The sequence below is a fragment of the Ambystoma mexicanum genome, chromosome 12 (genome assembly GCF_040938575.1).
Source record: "Ambystoma mexicanum isolate Mex_15411 chromosome 12, UKY_AmexF1_1, whole genome shotgun sequence".
In the NCBI taxonomy this organism is placed as follows: domain Eukaryota; kingdom Metazoa; phylum Chordata; class Amphibia; order Caudata; family Ambystomatidae; genus Ambystoma; species Ambystoma mexicanum.
The window spans coordinates 1,137,481,884-1,137,503,785 of NC_090936.1; the positions used below are offsets into that span (position 1 = coordinate 1,137,481,884).

At 49.9% G+C, this 21,902-nt stretch overlaps 1 protein-coding gene across 2 annotated transcripts in view; it reads right to left on the bottom strand.

The window, feature by feature from the left end:
* The window catches only part of USP6NL (USP6 N-terminal like), a 1,148,352-nt gene that overhangs the window by 345,227 nt on the left and 781,223 nt on the right, over nt 1-21,902 (bottom strand). For both annotated transcript variants that reach the window (XM_069629707.1, XM_069629706.1), the window contains exon 6: nt 1,296-1,403. In XM_069629707.1, the coding sequence (XP_069485808.1) occupies nt 1,296-1,403 (108 nt within the window). The remainder of the gene's footprint in view (nt 1-1,295; nt 1,404-21,902) is intronic.

Below are 21,902 nucleotides of genomic sequence, written 5' to 3' on the forward strand. Positions count from 1 at the left end.
CAAAGATCAAGAAAAATAAAAAAATTTAAAATATATATATATATATATATATATATATATCTGCCCCTAAAACCAAATGGGAGGAGAATAGCGAGATATGGCACTAATCTCAGGTAAAAGCTTTCACCGAGCTCTAGGATTTATCATCAGTTCTCGTGTGCCCGAGGCCCGATAACGGAAGAGATCCCCAATCCGAAAGCATACCCAGAAACAGTGCGAAAACAGCCCACAAGAACTGAAGATTCATCCTAGAGCTCAGTGAAAGCCTTTACCGGAAATCTGTGTCCCACTAAAACAGACTAATTACACCAAAGGAGGAAAAGATTCAATGCTAATGGTTTAATTTATTTGTGTTTAAAAAGCATGCATGATTACATGAGAAGGGCAGTTTCACCTCTCTGTAGCTCTTGGTTACAGTGATCCGGATAAGAAAAAGTTGACAGTTACATTGACAAAATGATAAGAGACAGTTGATGGTTACTTTGACATTGAAGTAGTGGGCAGAGGTACAATGAATATGAAAACACAGACTTAGAGGGTTCCGTTGTTACAGAGGAGCACCAAGAAACCTCAAGATTCCTGTAACCTGTTGTTGCGTGAGGCATTTTGAGGTGGGTGAGCTAATTGAAGTGTTTAGTTATGAGTGCTTTGCGGAATTATAGGTGAGAGGTCTCAATCCTTATGTTCGTAGGGAAGGCATTCCAGACAAATCTAACCTTTGGTTGCTATACAGTACACAGAGAATTGATAAGTGTTATGTTTTGGTTGTATGTCTAATGATCGCGAAAAAAGTGCTCAAATTGTATTAGCTCAAATTTGATTACATTTTTTGTCAGAATGCTTGAACGACTTCCCGTTATCCACCCCCCCCAATACCACCCCCACCCCACCCCACCAATATTGCCCGAACCAGACTCACCAAATCACCATCTACATTTTGGGGGGGTTAATTCGAGCAAATCAAATTTTAGCACTTTTTGCTCAACTATTAAAACGACTATCTTGGTTTTCAGATAAAAAGAATGGAGTCCAACCCCTGCAAGAACAAACCAAGCAATGAAGCTCTGAAAATCTAGTAAAGGACAGCCGTGAATAAATCCATTTGACCAATTTAGACATGACATATGAAACACGGATATCAAAAATACCATACCACGGGTTATTGCTTTAGTAGCTAATGAGGACAATGTCGACTATGCACATATATCTTGAGGCTGCCTTTGCTTAGGACTTTGCTCCTGTTCTGTAATACTATTTTTAAGTTAAAAAGATTTTTGAAAAAGCGTGCAACTTACGTCATAAAGGTCCTGCTTCTCTTCTTTCATCTTCGGGACTTCAAGGATTAAGCCCCATATCTCCCCTCTCAGTTGCAGAGGAATTCCTTTGTAAATTCTCCTATGAAGCTACAAAATGAAACCACTTATATGTCTGCACAAACATAACTGTAATCAGCAATCAGTCCGCAGTAAAGGGTTCAGTCACACCTGCCATCCCCACCCTTTATTTTAAATGGTGTTGAATGCAAAAAAATAAATAAAAACAAAATTGAACAATAAAAGCAATATTATTTCCTGGAAAATCTATTCTGCTGGCAATATCATAACAGTGCAACAAAAAAGAGAACCCTGTACAATGTTAAAATAATCTATGTAAAAATGCCAAATGGAAACAATATCCATCAATTAAAAAAATGGACTACATAAATTATGTTTTACTTATGTTTTGCATACAACATGACTGAATCGGATTATTCCTCATGTGCTCTCCAAGCAGCCGGTGTTCGCTAAACTCCCAACATCGCCATGCCACCCCGATCATCCATACTGCGTCATACTCTCAAGACTAACCATCCCCCAACCCGCATCTAGCCATAGATCAACCCCTCCCCTCTCGAGCTCTTCGCTCCTCTAACTCCCTCAGGGTCAGTCGTTTTTTAAAGAAACAAGCTGAGGGTAGATCTCTGTACTTGGCTGGGGTCTCCCTCTGGAACAGCCTCCCTGCCACTCAAACTTGAGGAGAACCATCTCCGGTTCTGGAAGCACCTCAAGACCTTCTTTGCTTCTGCCTTCCCCACCCCACCCCCCCTTCCCTGCTGATCTGTTCTCTCTCTGCACCGTGCACCAGGCCTACCCTCTGCCTTCCGGACCCTGGTACCTGCTCACTGTGCCACCCTCTGGCACTGGGGTCTGTATCTGTACCCATACAGCACCCCCCGTTTTTCTTCCTGCACTTATCAGACATACCCTGTCTGCTGCCTTAAACCCAGCACTTGCCGCTTGCTGGCTGCACTACCACTGTTTATTGCCCTTTATTTTTTACCTGTTTTCTCTTTTGCTCGGCACTTTCCACTTCTCCCCCCCCTCCCATGCACTTTTCCCCTCTCCCTCGCGCGTTATCAAGGTCACTTGGCCTAGTAAGATCGTTGTTTTTGTTCTCCCTGGTTTCCCCTCCCTTGTCTGGTCACGCACGATATGAATAAAATATCAATCAGGTGGCACGCGTCAACCAAACTGAAGTGCAAATGCCGCCACCCACCCAAAATGGAACCTGCATTGTTATTCAGTGTATATTTTAAACGTTAACATTTTTATCAATATATGTTTGAAGGCAATATTACTCCATATTGTCATTGTATGAAGATTGAATGGATTTAAACATTATGTGAGGGGACTTGGATAAACACAACACATGCTTAAATTGATCGGTGATGTAATCTTGCTCTTGTATCAAAGAGTGGCACGTCATTGTTTGGAATTAACTCTTCAGAATATGGTAATACATTTCCTGGGAGAAATGAAAGAAAACTACCATCTGGGGCATAATGCGAGTCCATCTTCTAGGTGGCGGGGCGGGGTTCACTGTATGCTTTTCTCTGAGGCGATCACATTTTCAAGGAATCCTACTTTTGTCCATATTTGTTATTTTTTTTGCATTTATTAACAGATCATATTAAATGAACAATCAATTGGGTGATGGGCAGCAGGTGGAATTTGTCTCACAACCAGTAATAGACTATCGGGTTGCTGAGTCACACTTTGCTACAATAATCTTGCGACAATTAATAATGTTCAACTGTTTATTATTAAGAGAATAGGTGCGTGGGAATCACAGGGGTGGGGGGCGTTCACAGACTAGGAGGTGTCCCTGCAGCTTACCTCGAATTCCACATGGGTTCCCATCGCCATAGCCCATGCTTCCCATTCCACACAATGGTACTCAAAATACGGTAGACTATTGCCCAGTGACCTCCCTACTATCTGGATAGATCCCTTATCCAAAAGGGGCTTGAAGGCTGTGGCCTTATCCAACGGTTTCCCTGAGGGGATTCTTAGGAGACCTGATGGATTGTCTGTGTATTCTGTCTCTTCTTTCAATGATTAACTGCAAATTCTTCGCACTCCCATCTCCTCTCTCGTTCTCGCCCACCTTAGCTCTCACTCGTCTCTCTCCACACTCTTTGTTCAACTGATTTTACCAGTCTCTCCCACTTCTGACATCTCCACTGTCCAACCAGTCTCTCCTCCCTCACTACACCATGTTTCCTGCTCTCTCTTCCTCTCTCCACACTCTGTATCCTGTCCTTTCTGCTCTCCATCTTTGTTCTTCTGTCTCTGCTCGCCAACTCCCCTCTCTCCAACACACCTGCCTCCACTTGCTGATACGCTCCTGACTTTCACTTACCTCTCACTATCATGCACACACACACAGGCAGTTTTGCCCCTACTCAACTCCACTCTTCCCTTTATCCTCTCAGTCACAGACTCTCACTCACAAAGACGCTCAATTGGTAACACTCCCAAATCGAATACGTTACCCTTCACTCTCACAGAGCACTCTAGCAGAGTCTTTGCAATCCTTCTCCACCGACTACACCCTTCTCTTCCTGGTCTGTTGGTCCTCCTCCTCCTCCTCCTCCTCTGCTCCGAACTTCAGCTAAAAACCTTTCAGCCTCTTCTGCACCTTCTGACTTTTTACAGCCTGGTTCTCCCCGTATAAATCCTCCCTGGTCTCCCTCTGGACATTTCTATCAGCCAATTTTCTTGGCCAAACACTCGCTGAGCAATTCCCCTAGGGACAGCAATTAGATGCGCTGCTAGCTCACACGAATTGCACATATGCTTAATATGCTTAATTAATAATTTTAAATGTCATTTATACAAACCCATATACACAAGTGCTTCTCAAAGGAGACTCAGATAAATTCTGCGTCATTTTATTCTGTTCTTTTTCGGTGTTCAATTGTCAGAGTTATTTGCCAACACGTGTTTCGACCTTCACAGGTCTTTCTCAAGGCAAAGATCTGCGCAGATTTTGTGCAGATCTGGCGCAGAGCACTTATCTATGCCGATCAATGTAAACAAAGCACAGCTAGCCCTTGAATGGCAAGACCCAAATATACTGTCTGTTTGCGTCGTCCAAAACACAACCAAGCCCTTCACCAGAAAAGTTTAAGAAAGCTTCTGGTCCCATGCACTTTTAAATCTCCATTCTTGTGCAAGGAGTGATGTTCTCAATGCTAATTGTTTCTGCGATTCTCTCAAAACATGTGGTTTTTTTTTCTTCCAACTGGGTTAGTGGACGATTTCTGGGTATTACTCGTCTCCCTGCAGCCTATTTTTATTGTCTTTTAGCCATTATCCCCACTCGCCCCATGGGGTTGGTGGGTCAGGGGTTTCATTCTTTTTGGGAAGGGAACATTCCAGTCCATTCCAATTTTGGTCACGACTCCATTACTCTTTCTGCAAGCCAGGCTTTCTAGGTGGAACACAGGTGCATTCTGGGAGTTGTGGTTCTGATCTCCCACTTGCTCTTGTTCCATTGTCTATGGGATTTGTGTCAGGCTTTGCAGGGGTTCGTGTCCACAGGTCCCAGGGGTGTCCTGAAAAATAAGGAAAAGAGGCATGGCATTGACAGACGATAAGTATTGTGGCAAGGACAGGGATCCCAATAGCCCTGAACATTTTTAAGCACGCTAAGGAGCCAGGGACTGTCTCTCTCAACTCCACACGAGAACTCTGGGATAGGATCAGCTCTTGCTGTTCCCCGATAGGACACCTACCCCAGGTCGAGAAGGGTCCCTATGCCCCCGGACAGGGTTGTATTCATGACTAGTCACATAAGGAAGAATAAAGCATTGGTCCTCAATCAAGACATAAGTCTCGTCTGAGTATTCATCGTCTTTCAGTCTCTGCCTTAATATCAGTGGACAAACACTTTCCTCACCCTCACCCCTTGCCCTCCTCCACCCCGCCATGGATCCCTTCACTGCCATCTCTTATGTCCAGTTCATGGGACACAGTAGTCAGACACATCTCTAGACATTTTATAGAGCCTGAAAAAACATCAAGCTCCGAGTGTCTGTGGGCTCTTAGTGTCTAGTCCTGCCCTTTGGTCTTCCCAGCAATTCATTCCCAGGCTGCCTTCAAATTCTCACACAGGTCTGCTGCCTCCAACCCACATTTTGCTATTGCATTCCTAAAGTCTTGCTATCTATCGTTCACAGTTTCGGCTGAAAGTTCGAGATCACCACATGCCTAAGCTTAACTCAGCTGCCTGATATTCATAATTCAATACCAAAATCCATGTTTTTCCAGAAGAGCCAAAGTTAACCCAGCAGCCTGAGCTAAACCAGGATGACTTAGAGATGAGCAGACAAATCAACGTTCCTAATGTAAACAGATGTGCATTATTTATGCGACTCGAGTCTTTTTCAGTACACAACCACCCATACTCTTCACCGATGAATGCAGTGACAGCAGACCTGCATCTCCCCCACAGAATTGTACTACCTTCATAGACTACCTTCCCGGTTGGATTCAAAAGCTCCTATTCTGAGCACATGGCCCACTGTGTCCTGGTGGGGTACACAAGAGAGGACACAACTGATGCAGAGCTACGCTCACAATCAAAACTATCACTTACTCCACAGCAGCATTCAGGGATGAGAAGTCACACGGATCCCACTAACCCAGGTGACTTTGCACTATTCCCAGGGCTAGCAAGGCGATGGTGAAATCCACCCCTGATGTCCACACCCAAAGCCCCATGGGATGAGCATTCAATTCTGTAGGAGAAGAGGGAACCGATTCCAAAACCGATTCCAAAACCAGAAGACCGTGCCCTTCCCCCTAGGACTTCTAAAGCTCTCTATTGCTTCTAGAAGTTAGGTCCGTGCTCAATAAATACCCCAACAATAGATTTAAAAAAAGTTATAATCCTATGGAAACCCATACAGGGCAGCCAGCCAGAGTCTAATTCACCAATTTCATGAGGTAGCATTTCAAAGGTCTGGGCAGGTGTCTTAGAAAGGCAACAGCAGCATAATGTATTCAGTGAAGATGAAAGTCTCAAGTTCTGATGCATTGCTAAAGATTATTTGATGGTGTGATGTATTAAATAAAGATTTAAGTTGAGCTACTAAAATTCTACTTGCAAAGATTTACATAAAAATATATTTGCTGCTGCACAGTAAATGTAAATCAGGAGAAACTGCTCAGGGAGCATGCCAAAACAGATATCTTTTCCTTCATACTTTGTACTTGTGTATTTTTCCAAAGAGCACCGCAGACGGTCGGACCAAAACCTCTATTTAAGAAATACAGAAGCCTTCCTTTATTAACCCAACGTTCCCATTCACACCGACACCTAGTATCCTCAATCAGACGGACACGGAGATGCCCCAGTCCTATCGCCTGATGCATTTCCTAACACAACTCCGAGCCAGAATCACCAAGCGTGACAGCTGGCAGCAGACAGTGACCCCCCCCCAGTTCTCCCTACCCGTGACAGCCAGTAGTGCCCCCCCCCAGTTCTCCCCACCTGCAACAGCTGATAGTGCCTCCCCCAGTTCTCCCCACCTGTGACAGCTGGCAGTGCCCCTCCGTTCTCCCCACCCGCGTCAGCCTACAGTGCCCCCAGTTCTCCCCACCCGCGACAGTTGGCAGTGCCCCCCAGTTCTCCCCACCCACAACAGCTGGCAGTGCCCCTCAGTTCTCCCCACCCGCGTCAGCCTACAGTGCCCCCAGTTCTCCCCACCCGCGACAGTTGGCAGTGCCCCCCAGTTCTCCCCACCCACAACAGCTGGCAGTGCCCCTCAGTTCTCCCCACCCGCGTCAGCCTACAGTGCCTCCAGTTCTCATACTGAGCGACAGTTGGCAGTGCCCCCAGTTCTCACACCCGCGACAGCCAGCAGTGCCCCCAGTTCACACACCCGCGACACCTCGCAGTGTCACGGTTATCCCCCTCATGACACCTCACAGTGCCACAGTCCTCACCTGTGACAGCTAGTCCTGACCAGTCGACATATTGTGGGTGGTAGGAACGCCCCATTTTGTTTTGTAAGAGGTGGGAGCTGTTAGGAACTGGGTTGTTTCAACTGTTACCAGATATGCCCCCAGATAGGAGTGGGATTCCACTCGCTCACAACCCAACAAAGGCACAGTGGAACACCCACTAAGGGCTTAAAGATCCCTCTTTCTAAGAAACAAACACAATAATATGAGAGATTTATACACAAGAAATAAAACTAAAAATCTCAAGCAACCTTGCCGGATACGGATGTACTCCCAGAAAATAAATCTGAGCATAGCGTGCGTCAGAAGGGAGCAGCAACCCCTCACCCTCCAGAAAATCCAAAGAGCCAAAGCAAGGGCCAATTTCCCACAGCACTATAAAGAGGGTAGAAGACAGAGGCGAGGAGAAGACAGTGCGCTTCCAAACTTTCCTTGGAGACATGGAGAGCACGACATCAGAAGACATAGCCCACATCTTGGCCAACCTTCAGCTGTTATTCTGGGAAGGCGCATCCTGAGCCTCTACCTACAAGGAGCCAGACTCCTGGAAGAGAGCCGGACCTATTGGATGGCCCTGTGCTAAGGAGAAGGAAACCTAAAAGGAAGTGTTTTCTAACCAGACATACCTGTGGCAGGAAGGTGACATATATCCTACCTGACTGCTGGGCGAGACATATCCAATGAAGTTACTGTTGTGAAAACAAGGGATGGGGAGACCTGATGCCAAGTTTAATTAAATCCAGGGTCTTGGAAAGACCTACTGTGAAAGCTGATGAAAGCCAAGGTTAGGAAGAGATTGGTTGGGAAAGTTGATCAAACCAAGGACTGGGAAAGACAAAATGAACTAAAAGGTCAAGGAGCGATCACAAGTACACAAGGAGCACTGTGAGAAATCAAGTAGATACTGAAGCAACCAGAGACTGAGGGAAAGTCTACGAAAAAAGGAGCATGATACAAGGAACTCCTATATGGGAGAGGTCTTCAGAGAGCTGGTGGAAGCAGGAAGACTAGGAGAGACCAGGCTGAGTAAACCCTGGAAGAGCCTACTGAGGAAAAGTAATTTTGCTATATCAGTTTAAGATTAAGAGTTTGGGAACTCTTTGTTGGCCGAACATTTGGTGTTGTGAACCTAGCTCAGCCAGGAGTCTAAAGACTTTAAGATGGTCTCTGAGGGTGCTGGAGATATCAGGAGTGGCTCCAGTGTCACTGCTCAGCCTTACCCCACACACCCATCCACGAATGCCAGCTGTCCCCAGTTATCCCCCACCAACCACCAGACATTCTCAGTGCTACAGCAGAAGGGTAGCCATTTAGGGAACCAAATTATTTGTTAAAGGGAACGCCACTGCGAACACATATTACCAGGCCATAAATATTTAAAATCCTGACAGAACTGCAGGTTGAGCAACTGACCATCTCCTGGAACACCTGAACTAGATGGAATATGTTTTTAATGAAACAAACAAGGTGACACAAACATTAGCAGCACCTTTAAAACACACACAGAAGTGTTCCCAGATGTAGCCAACAGAACAGCCTATGATCCCAATACATGAGGAGCTTGTGGGGTGCTGGTGGAAAACCAACGAATGTGGGGCGCGGGGGACACCTCCCATCGCCGCACGATGCCACTTTGAACTCCACGTGCACCCCATTGCAAACGCGCTTGAGAATCACTCACTATAGGTCATCCTTGCTCAAAGGGGCGATGAATCCAGCTCTGTGCTGCATCTCCTTCATTTTGCACATTGCTCTTCCGCAAACTTCCCACCGACCCAATTTAACACGAACATAAATTAAGAAATAACTGTGACTGCAAAAGTCAAACATAAAACGTTGCCATAGTCAGTCCCTCTCCGAGAATATCTAACATGAATGATGCCAAACCCTTGCTGCTCATGAACAGGTCTAGTTGTGGCATTTCATCATGCACTTGCTGCATACAAGCACTAGTGTTTCAGCATTTCCTGAAAACCTTGCCACAATGAAGGATGCTACAATAACCGCATTCGGATATTAAAAATGCGCCACAATAAGTGCCACGTGCTAGGTCTGTTCCCCACACCTCCTCGCACCCCCAACTTCCCCGCTCGAGGGCTGGCTTCAGCTCATATTGTGTTAGAAGTTACTGGGTCAAGGGTAGGGACAACAGGAATCTGGTGTGTGTCCGGCTTTGATGCAGGACAACAACGGGGTTCTTACCCAGTCTTCATGTTTGTTTGTTTTTATTATTTGTAGTGTGCACCTAACCCAGAGGTAACAGGGCCCAAGAGCAACAAGAGGATTGTATAGCTTAGGTTACATAAGGCACTGTGGATAGAGTCCAGCTATGGTTACAGTACTGGATACATCAACAACATTGAGAACAGATACAATAAGTAAAATGTACATGAAATAAAATATGACATAAGATATGAAATTCATGATGTGCTAAGGACTGGTCTGGCATGTAGGTAATGCGAAAGCATAATGCTGTGAGGCCCTCTCTTTTCTGAGCAATAGGGACACGAGTGCAGATAACTTGCTGTCACCCAAGCACCAATGATGTCCTGGGCTTTATTTATTAGCAAGAGCATGCTATTCAATAACGTCTTGGTTCAGGTAATGAGAATTTCTTGCGCCAAGACGTGGCACTCGTTTGCCAAGTGAAAGCCTAGTGGAAACATGGTATGTGGCTTACGTGGGGTCACCTGGCCACCCTTTCGCGCGGTGCCATTTGCAGTCTGCAGCATGTACTGCAGAGCATGCAGCTGCAAGGCCCTTGGGTCTGGTAGCACAGCAGACTCATGATGCACTCACAAGAAGCGGCTCAGCCGAGAACTCTCGCCTTTCCCATTCATTTAGCGAATATGCATTCTGGTTTAGCGTGTTCCTTTGCATTTTGAGACTGGTAGTTTTTTTAATTAAAATGTTTTATTGGTTTTAATCATAAGAAAGAACAAAAGAACAAAGACAACATATCTAATTGATTACAAACCGTACACAGCACATTTAGGCCCCAAAGGACAGCACCTCGCACTTAGCCAACAATAGTCTCGTCACGCGGGCAGTCAGTATCTCCTCCCAGTATAGTCCCTTATTCAGCCCTCTCCTGCCATTTTCCCAGCATTCGTCGGGCAGCCTCTTGCCGCATATGCTCTGTTCCATGGCGGCACACATGTCCATATCAGCGGACCATTGGGCTAGGGTCGGACATTCAGAGGTGCCCCATTTTTGGACAATGTTGCGCTTCATTAGGCCGGCTGCTGTGGATAGGAGTAGTCCGTCCCACTTGTTAGCAGTATTTTTCGTCAGACATGCCAAGTAGGAGTATTTTTGGGTCCATTGGCACGGTGCGGTTGACGACATTGGATAGACTATTGCAGCATTTATGCCAAAAGATCGGAATTCAGGGACATTCCCAGAGTATATGCATAAAGGAGCCCTTCCCATCTCGACATCGCAGACAGTTGGGGTTTGCGGCGCGACCTCAGCCATATAATGAGGTCCTGGGATAGTAGACGCAGTGAAGGATCTTAAGTTGAATCAGGCAGAGCCTGGAGGAAATTGCGATCTCGCGCGGATGCATTAGTATTTGTATCCAATCTTCTGGCTCAATGGTTCCCACATCGGTCTCCCATTTATTTCACTTTAAGACTATAGAGTTCTGGAGTGGCAAAAGCTGACATAGCATTATACAGAATAGAGAGGAGCATGGTGGGGATGGGAGCCGCTAACACATTGCGTTCCAGGGGAGTACATTCTGGCACCGTATCAAGAGGCTGGTAGTCTTAATTAGGATGTGCAATACTATGCATTACCGACTGCAGCAACATGCTGCTGCAAGGACCCATGCTGTGCTACGCTTGGAGGTGGGTGGGGGGTACAAGGGAGGAGAGAATCAGTTGGGCTGCTGCAAGCTTTTCCAGCCACACGAAAATGTCTCATCAAAAGGAAGGCGATCAGAGGGCAGAACTGGGGTACCGTTACTCCACAGCTCACCTCCTGCTGGACTTCCACTTTAAATGTTCTTAAAATGACAGTTTACCTTACACATTCCTCTATATGGAAGGTGTTCATCAGCACCAGGCAGTTTAGCAGGAGATCGATGAGCACCCTGGCATGGCAAATACCCGTCTCAGAAGGGGTGGGCGCTCAGCGTGGGGTACTATCTAAAGGGTACCCAAGCATCCCGAGTATGGATGTTTACAGGCAGTATCGGCTTAATTTAAGGTACTATTTGCCCGTTTCTGGAAATGACCTTGCGTCTTATTCAACGCCGTTCTCTTCCCATTCTGCCAACGCGTATGTTATTAAATGTTTGTTTCAAGCCTGGATGATGTCAATTTCATCAACTATTGTCGTCAAGAATTGTACTGTTCACACCTTAGCGGGGAGCCACAGCCAATTACATTGCTCGGAACACTAGCTGTATCTGATCGTACAAACGCAACTCGCTTATGAAGCAGTGCGATGATGGATTCGCCCCGTCACACCTCACCCCCTACAACTACTCTGCTTTGCCTGCACTTCCCTGCCACCCGCTGGCTGACACTGTGCCCCCCCAGGAGAAAAGTTCAAATACTCTCTTTTAGTGCTGCATTTGCTTTTGTCATCGTACCCATCTTTCTTGTGTTTTTTCTCTTTTTGGTAAACAGGTTTGCAGTCATTGCCAGAACCTTTTTTGCCAAAGAGAACACAGCAGTGCCGGTTAACTCTGGGAAGCAGGCCATTATTGCCTAAGAAAAGGCCCAGTCTAACCAGACAAAGTAAAACTACCATTGGGCAGGCCTCGTGCTATGTGTGTGCTTCATTCTGATCACTATTCCCAGACAGGGTCTCTAGGTTTGGCACTTTACGAGCCAAATCACTCTTCCCTCAACAGGGAGGATCCAGCTTTGCCATTTGCTGGAGTATTTGAATATAATCGAGGGTGAGGCCAGATGGACACTAAGAGATGTCTTACCCTTGCTTAGAATGAACAGGGGTGAGGTTTGCCTCACTGAGAAGTTCAGGGTAAGAAGCATGAATGTTGTGCAGCTATGGAAGGAAGTGAGTTAGGGTGATGGGCAAAATTCCATTCAAGGGCAAGGACAGAAGTAGCCAAAAAAGGTACAAAGCTGAAGTATCAGGAAGGGAACAAGCACCGTGTGGCTACAAGCCCATGCTATCAGAATCTTATCCCTTCAATGGAAAGCAGGGGCAGAACTGCCTATTACGGAACACAGGGCACACTGGTCCTTACAAGGGCATGCTGGGATGCTAGTGCCTTTGATGAAATGTAGGAAAACTAGTCTCACACCTACTCCTTTAATTGCAGAAAGGGAATAGTAGTCTCTTTAGGGCAAGGGTCTGCAACACTTGGCTCCCCAGATGTTTTGGACTCCAACTCCCACCATCCCTAACCAGCATAGTCAATAGCCAGATATCATGGGAATTGTAGTCTGAAACATCTGGAGAGCTACATTTTTTAATTTTATTTGCATTTTATAAAGCGCTCACACAGCCCGTGGGCATCGAGGCGCTGTTACAGGAATTTGTCGGGTTTTTTTCGTTGTGTAATTGTTTTTTTGTGTCTTAGTTGCTTATTATTAACGCGCTTAAACACCCAGAGGTTACTAAGCGCGGACCCGGGGATCGAACCTGTGTTGCTTCGTGTCGTCTTGCTTCCAAGGCACATACGTTGCCGCTAAGCTATCCTCCCGGGACTGAAGGTTGCAGACCCCTGCTTTAGGTGATGCGAAAAGTATGCACTCTTCGAGAGAAGGGGTGGAGGACTAGTCCATTCAATGAAAGGGGGGGGGGGAGCTGTGGCAGGAGGGAAATCACTTCCTGCAATCCAGGGAGCACCCTGCTCTTTACTTTAATGTGGGTGCGTTAGTCCCTTTAATGGAACGTAGGGTGAATCTATTCTTCTAATGGAATGTGGTGCACACTCCCCTCTTTTCTGGGACACAGGAAGCAGCAGCTACCCCTGCACAAGCTGTATGCACACAGTCGATAACACACATACTCTAGGTCCGACTAGTATACCTTCCTCCAATCTTGGGAAAAACTTCCTAGCACATCCGGTCTGGTAGCCAGACATCACTACAAGGGCCCAGATTGTACCTTTTTTGTTTATTTAAAGTTTGCTCAACAAACCCATACTTTGTGAAACCGCACCACCCACCGCCACCCAATGAAAGAAATGCAGCCACCAGGGATTGCATGCATATAGGGTGACCCGTTTTTTTTATTTATCTGGACAGGCCATAGACATAGAAGTAGGACTGCTGATGCTATGTAACTAAGTTGTACAATCCTCTTGATACTTTTGCGCCTTGTTACCCTCTGGGTTAGGTGCGCACTATAAATAAACAATACAATACAAATAAACTAAATAAACAATACTACATTAAACACAAACAGGACTCCGATAAAACTGTAGTCCTACTTCTATTTGGCTGGCCTGTTGCAGGGGTGTGTTCACAGGCACACTCCTCATTGGAGGAGAGTGGCCGGGAAGGTGAAGGAAATGGGGGCGTGAAAAGCATTCACATGCAGGAAGAGTCGCGCTGGGCAGATTTTGGGATTTCTGAATAGGTTCCCGTCAAAATCCAGGACCGTAGCCACACACCCATCCAATCCCAGGACAGGAGGACGATTTCCCAGGACTTTCCAGGAAAACCAGGCCATCTAGTCACCCTACATGAATACTATGCCTTCCTCAAGATGGCATGCATTGAGCCACAATGCGCACAATAGCTGGTTGAAATCCTTAACCCAGAATTCTTGGTCACGGAACTTTTTGCCAAAGTGGAATTGCAGGTCCACTGCAATCTTTAGTTATACTCTGGTCGTATTATGTATGTATTATGGAATAACTAGCCTTGTAAACAAGCGCTGAAGCTTCATATGAACTGCCACGTTATCTGGTGCTGATCACCACTGATGCCTTGACTATGATTCCCAAAGGTTCCCCTTGGACAACAGAATCCATAAACAGGCCTTCATGCTACCGACCATCAAAGCTCTGCACTGCCGATGGGATTTTGGAATCAAGCTCCCCTTTTATTCATGCACAAAGTAGATTGGTATAAAGGCCCAAAATAATATTAGAAAATAATTCATAACTGGATCATTAAGGCCATCAAGCTGGAACCAGCTCCAATAACGGACCATCCAATCCCTTACGCAACAAGGAAAATCATGGGATGTACCGCGCGCTAAACTCTGGACAGCTCTAAACCTTAATATGTGGGCGGAATTTAATCACAAGCTATTCAGAAAACCTCTGAAAAGAGAACGCTTCCAAATGGTCTTTGCTTGACTGAACACTACATAAGCTGTAGGCAATTTTATAAAGAATGCCACAGAAGGAACAAGTTACTTACCTGTAACTGTTGTTCTCCAGCATGGGTCTGGCATGGATTCACATGCTCATGAATATTCCCAGTCAGGCTGGGAATCCTCGGTAAAGAAAAAACCAGTATCAGTTTCGCTTCTGATCTGTCTTTCGTAGTAATAACCAATCACTGGTCTCTGCGTCATACTGACCACAGCCAATGACTGCCCTCTACCTAAGCCCCGCCTCTGGCAGCCATCTTCAGATTTGGAAGCACGTGAAGTGGCAGTATGACCAAGTGAAGAGCCGCAGAGGGGTAGGCGGGAGGGTTCGCATGTGAATCCATGCCAGACCCATGCTGGAGAACAACAGTTACAGGTAAGTAACTTGTTCCTTCTCCAGCATGGGGTCTGGCATGGATTCACATGCTCATGAATAAAGAATACATAGCAGTACACACATGCACAACCACGGGAGGTGGCAAAGGCTCAACATTAAGCATTACATCAAACTCAACATTAAGCATCTTACCTCCTCACCAGGCTCACCTCAGGAGAACAGGTTGCGCAGCACTGCTTGGCTGACCCTGGACTCCTCCCTGGAATCCCGATCGACGCAGTAGAATTTCGTGAAGGTGTGCGTCGACCTCCACGTAGCAGCCCTGCATATGTCCAACAGGGGCACACCAGAAAGGAACGCCGTGGTAGCTGCGATCGCTCTGGTGGAATGGGCTCTCGGACGGCCAGGCAGCGGTCGGTTTGCCAACCGATGACAGTACATGATACAGCCGGAGAGCCATCTGGAAATGGAAGCCTTCGAGAGTGCCTTCCCCTGATTGACAGGTCCAAAATTCACAAAGAGTTGTGACGTCTTCCGAAAACACTTCGTGCGGTCCACGTAGAACTTTAGCGCTCTAGCCACATCCAGCGAGTGCAAAGTCCTCTCAGCCGGCGACGAAGGCGACGGGAAGAACACACGCAACACCAAGGGTTCGTTGAGGTGGAAGTCCGACGGCACCTTAGGCATGAAGGAGGGGTGCGTCCTGAGCACTACCCTCATGTCGTGAAAAGTCAAGTTCGGGGCCTTGCAGGAAAGGACCTGGATCTCTCCCACTCGTCGTGCGGAGGTGATGGCCACAAGAAACGCTGTTTTCCACGACAGAAACTTCAACGGGGCCGAGTGCAGAGGCTCGAACGGAGGTCCCATGAGCTTGGTCAGCACCACGTTGAGCTCCCACACCGGGGCCGGAGCCTTCACCGGCGGGAACGATCTGAACAGTCCCTTCATGAACTCTTTCACCAGACGATGAGACCACAAGGACGTCCGCCCCGTGGTTCTGGTGTATCGGGAGATCGCAGCAAGATGAATCTTGATGGACGCGTGTGCCAGTCCAGCTTTGGCCAGCGTCAGCAGGTACGGCAGTACTTGGGGAGCCGTAATCCGTAGAGGGTTAATCTTCTGTGCGTGGCACCAGACAGAGAACCTCTTCCATTTGTGTCCGTAGCATTTCAGAGTCGAGGACGCCCTGGCCTTTGCACGAACCTCTCTGCAGTCGGCCGGTATGTCGTATCCTCCAAACTCTAGCGCTGCAGGAGCCAGGCCTGCAAGTTCAGCGATTTCGGGTCGTGGTGGAGGATGGCGCCTCCTTCCCTGGAGAGTAGATCCGCGTCCACCGGCAGCTTGATTGACGGGGACGCTGACAAGTCCAGAAGGTCCGGGAACCATATCTGCCTCGGCCACGCAGGTGCGACGAGGATCATCCTGCACCGTGACCTCTTGAGCTGGTTGATGAGCCGGATCAGCAGTGGCAATGGAGGGAACGCGTAAAAGGAACAGGCCCTCCCAGGGGAACGAGAAAGCATCGCCCATGCTCCTCGCCTGGGGAAACCTGCTGGCGAACCTCCGGCACTTGGAGTTCGTCGCCGTCACGAACAGGTCGATCTGGGGTGTGCCCCACCATCGGAAGAGGCGATCCACTAGATCCTGCCGTAGTTCACACTCGTGGCACGAGCGCAGCTCCCTGCTGAGTGAGTCGGCGATGGTGTTTTTTATCCCTGCCAGATGAAACGGCACCAGAAATATCCTTTGGGCGACGGCCCAATGCCACAGGTCCTGCGCCTCCTTGGACAGTGCTGGGGACCTGGTTCCGCCCTGTTTCCTGATGTAAAACATGGTGGTGGTGTTGTCGGTGAAGATCCTCACCACCTTGCCCTTGAGGGACGGAAGGAAGGACCTGAGGGCCCAAAACACTGCCCGGAGCTCCAGGACGTTGATATGTAGTGATTTCTCCGTCGGGAGCCAAAGGCCTCTTGCGTGCAGATTTTCGGTGTGCGCTCCCCACCCTTCCAGGGAGGCATCCGTGGTCACTGTCTCCTGGTGGGCTGGGGTCTGGAAATCCATGCCTGCCGTCAGATGCGCGCGGGTGCCCCACCACCGGATCGCTCGTCGGAAACTCTCGTCGAGTGTGATCCTTTCCTCGAAGCTGCCCGTCGTTTGGATCCAGCGCGCGTCCAGGAACTCCTGCAACGGGCGCATCCGGAGCCTGCACAGGGGAATGAGGTAGATGCAGGAAGACATCATTCCGAGGAGGGACTTGATGGACCTCACCTTGGCCGCGTCGGCCACCAACATCCGTTGTACCTTGCCCAGGATGGCCCTGGTCCTCTCCTCCGACGGGGAGGCCAGAAGGGACACTGTGTCGAGCCTCGCTCCCAGAAACAGTGCATCTTGCGCGGGTACCAGGTGGGATTTGGCGTAGTTCACGGAGAATCCCAGGTCCGTGAGAAGCTGGACGGTCCTTGCCGTGTGGTCCATGGCGAGCTCCCTCGTCTTGGCTCGGATGAGCCAGTCGTCCAGGTAGGGGTAGACGTGGATCCCCTCTCGGCGCAGCTGCGCCGCCACCGGTGCAAGGCACTTGGTGAAAACCCTGGGTGCCGACCGTAGTCCGAAGGGGAGGGCTTTGAACTGGTAGTGACGCCCTTGGACCACAAACCTGAGAAATTTTCGGTGCCCCCTTAGGATGGGAATATGGAAGTAGGCATCCTCCAAATCCAACGACGACAGGAAGTCTCCTTCCTCCAGCTGACCCAGGACGTGCTGGAGGGTGACCATCCGGAACTTCTGAGCCTTGATGAACTTGTTCAGACGTCGCAGGTCTAGGATGGGGCGCCATCCTCCCGTCTTCTTCTTCACGAGGAAGTATCTCGAGTAAACTCCGGAGCCCCGAAGCCTCTTTGGGACGAGTTCGATGGCGCCCTTCCTGAGCATCGCCTTTACCTCCAGGAGAAGCTGCGGGACGTGAAGCTCTTTCCTGGCCACGGGGGGGACGCGCGGGCACCTTCTTTGAAACTCTAGCGCGTGGCCCCGGGCTAAGGCGTCCAACACCCAACGGTCGGTGGAGATGGACTCCCACACGCTGACGAAGCTCGCCAGCCGGCCTCCCACCGGGGTGCTTCGGTGGGGGCCCGACCCCACGGCCGGTTCAATCCTGTTTTGACGAGGCTTTGCCGCCTTGACCTCCTTGGCGACGACGGCGGGGTCCGCCCGACTTGCCTCGTCCTCTATAGGCCTCCTGAGACGACGAGCGGGCCGCTTGACGATAGGTGGAGAAACCGCCGCCGGAACCTTTGGAGGCGCCCCTGCCTCCGCTGCTCCGAAAGGGCGGCCGTCGCTGTTGCAGAACCCCAAGGGCCCGGGCCGTCTCCGCTTTAATGGCCTGAAGGGAATCGTCCACTGTTTTCCCAAACAGGTTGTTCCCATCGAACGGCATGTCCAGGACTCTGGTCTGTACGTCTTGACGGAAGTCCGTAGCCTTGAGCCATCCACGCCGCCTAAGGCACACGCCGTTGCCCAACTGGTGAAATCCCGTATCGGCGATGTCCGTCGCAATAGTGATGGCGTGGTCCGACGCCACCTCACCTTCCTGTAGGATCTCCAGGGCATCCGCCCTCTTGTCGTCCGGTAGGAAGTCCAGCAGGGGAGCCAGTTTGTACCATAGCTCCCTGTCGTATCGGGCCACGATAGCCAAGGCGTTGGCCGCCTTAATCGTCGTCGCTGCACACGAGATGACCCTGCGTCCCATAGAGTCCAATTTCTTTCCCTCGCCGTCCGGCGGGGAAGTCGATGTGGAGGCCGCACCCCCCCCCGCTTTCTTCCTGGCCGCCGCGGAGACGACGGAGTCCGGGGTAGGCAGCGCCCGGAGGCACAGGGGGGCCGCGTCCGGGACCCGATACTTCTTTTCGTACCTGTCTCTTCTCGCTGGCGTCGTCGAAGGGTTCTTGAGGAGGGCGAGGCCCTCATCCCAAATGTCGTCCAGTAGAGGCACCGCGAGGACCGTCTTCCTCTTGGCCTCGCGCCGTTGATAAAGGAATCCTTCCTTTTTCTTCTCCTCAGGGCAGAGTTGGAAAAGATTGGAAGCCCTGGCGATCATGGAGTGGAACGATCCAATCTCGTCGGGCGGAGAAGCCCTGGTGGGAGGTGACGACGGAAGATCCTCGTCGTAGACCTCGTCGTCCGTACCCGTCGCGGCCGTGTCAGTCCCCGTATCATCCCCTCGAGTCGTGGACGGGGAGGAGGGCTGGACGGGGCGCGACGACTGAAAAGGAGGTGGAGGGTGAATCCTTCTTTTCTTGGGAGGAGGAACGCCAGAAGGTCCCGGTTCTGGGTCCCCCGACGGGAGTGGTTCCTCCGCTGGCAACGGTAGTCTCGTCCTTATCTCCGTGCATAAGGACTGTATAGCCAACAAAATGGCCGCCGAGTTGTCTTGCGGCGCTGGCAGAGGGGAATCCGACGGGCGATCAGGGGCCCCGTCGGCGCCCTCGACGATGTCGTCACCCGCGTCGGGATCCATCCCGACGGGCCGGTCCTCTTCCACGCCGAGGCCGTGGCTTAAGACCTCGATCAGCTCTTCCTCCGAGGTTGAAGCCGAGTCTACGACGACACCCTGCCCCCCCTTTTTCTTCTCCGCCGGAGATTTCACGGGGGTCCCATCGATGGGCATAAAAGAGGACTCCCTCCGAGGTGGCAGGGAGACTCTGAGCCCCGAGGTCGCCACCACTGGCGTAGCCTCCACAGTCTGAGCCAGGGCCGCCGCGAAAGTCTCGATACAGGCCTTGGCCGGATGGATTAAGGCCTTCACCACCTTAGGTGCGCTCACCGCCTTATCCTTGAGGGGGGGGACACTGCCTCGCTCCCCCTCCGATGGGGCCTACGAGCTCGACCGGGGCCTCTCCAGGAGCTTCGCCGGGTGCTCGGCCTTCCTCTTACCCGACCCAGAGCGTTGGCTCGTGGTTGATGGTACCGGGGAGGGTGCGCCCTGCCTGGCGCCCGTAGAGCCCGACCGTTCGGCGCTCCCGGTGCCAGCTGACTCGCGGTGCTTGGCCTTGTGTTGGACCCCCGTCGCCGGGGCGTCCTCAAAGGTCTTAGAAGACCGCTCGGATTTCTTCCTCTTCTTCTCGCCGGACGGGCTCTTCCCTTCCAGCCAGTTGGCGAGACGTTGATGGCGGTCCTTCATGGTCCGCTCCGACATGTTGCCGCAAAACGCAGTCCTTCTCCACGTGCGTCTTGTCCTCATGTAAGCAGTAAAGACAAAAGGGGTGTTCGTCCTCCTTAAAGACGTTCTGCAGCTGGCATCCAGGGCAGACCCTGAACAGCTTTCCGGGCGTCGAGCTTCCCTTCTCCTGGGCCATGTCCGGGACGGGCCTGAGAAAACTTCTGGAGTCCTCCAAAAGCGTAGCTCGACGAAATCTTCACCCTTGAGGGGCGCAGACGAATCCGACACGGGTCCCCGTTGATCGGATGGAGAGTCGGTGGAGCTTGAGGCTCTTTTGACCGAAAAAAACGAAGTTTTTGAGAAAAAACGTGAAAAAAATAGCACTAACGCTCGAGAGCAATAGCACGAGGATCCCAACACATGAACGTGCGGTAAAAATCTGAAGATGGCTGCCAGAGGCGGGGCTTAGGTAGAGGGCAGTCATTGGCTGTGGTCAGTATGACGCAGAGACCAGTGATTGGTTATTACTACGAAAGACAGATCAGAAGCGAAACTGATACTGGTTTTTTCTTTACCGAGGATTCCCAGCCTGACGACGGGGAATATTCATGAGCATGTGAATCCATGCCAGACCCCATGCTGGAGAAGAGGAGACATCCTCTCCGTCACTTTGGACTCTAGGTTCCTCTGTTTTCAAAGACAATGCCTTCCTACCTATATTCCATGTGTTAGAGTGACTGAAAGTGACATGTGACATGTACTGTTGTATAAAGTGCTGTCAATAATGTGACGAATCCGTAGATGTCGCCACTTCTCCCCACCAGGTGAGCCCCTTCCCATGAGGCCAGGGAGGCGAGGCCGCTACCACATAGTCCCCTGGGGGTGGTACTCAGTGTGAGAATCTCATACGGAGAGACTCCCCCTCTGGTAATCGAGGAGGACATCTTGGCGGAATGCTGTATTCCAGACCTCCACCCAACTCCTCCACACCCCCATGTAACACTCTTCCATGTAAAAATACCCAATAAATATGTCTGTGAGGTTGATGAGGCAGCAGTCACAGACGAGAAAGAATAGGGATGACTGGTCTATGACTTCAGTAAAAAGTGCTTAGACTAGGAGGCGGTGAAGAGCCAAGACGAATCCCCATTGGAATCTGAATGAGCGGTCAAGATGTTATGGCCCATTCCGAATAAAGACTGAGAAAGAACTTTACTTGCTGTCAGACCCTCCAAGGAGGAACCGCAGGGTCTGAAGGCATCCAGCTCTGGAAAGGAGAAGTTGCTGTCCGGGACGCGAGGAGTGGAACTGATGCATCCCTACCCGGTCCGCCGTGCACAGGCAGATTGGGGAAATGAGGCTCCTGGCGCAGGAAGAAGCGGGACATGGTGGTTATGCAATGACACGTAGCCCACCCAGAACGAAATGGTACATAGCCGCCCACAATAGCCGCGAAAGCAGCAGGAAAGCGAGAGAAGCCAAATAGGGCCGCCGCACAATGAACGACAGAGACCCAGAAGGTACATGAGCTGTTGGGTTCGGCGAATGGGGCAAGAGAAACCTCAAAACAGGGACCTGTGGCCCATACATATAACAGAGAAATACTTGGAACAACAGTACCCGTCAGGAGAGTAAACCAGGACTAGCAGGAGTGAAGTACAAAGAAGAGAGCAGGGTCTGGGACCCACACCTTAAGAAGGAGTGCATCAGTAATCATCTTCTTCGTGGCAGTACCTGGCATGGTAGTGAACCAGGTCTGCCAAAACAAATCACTAAAGAACTGTGATACAGGTCTGGAACCCATATTCATCGG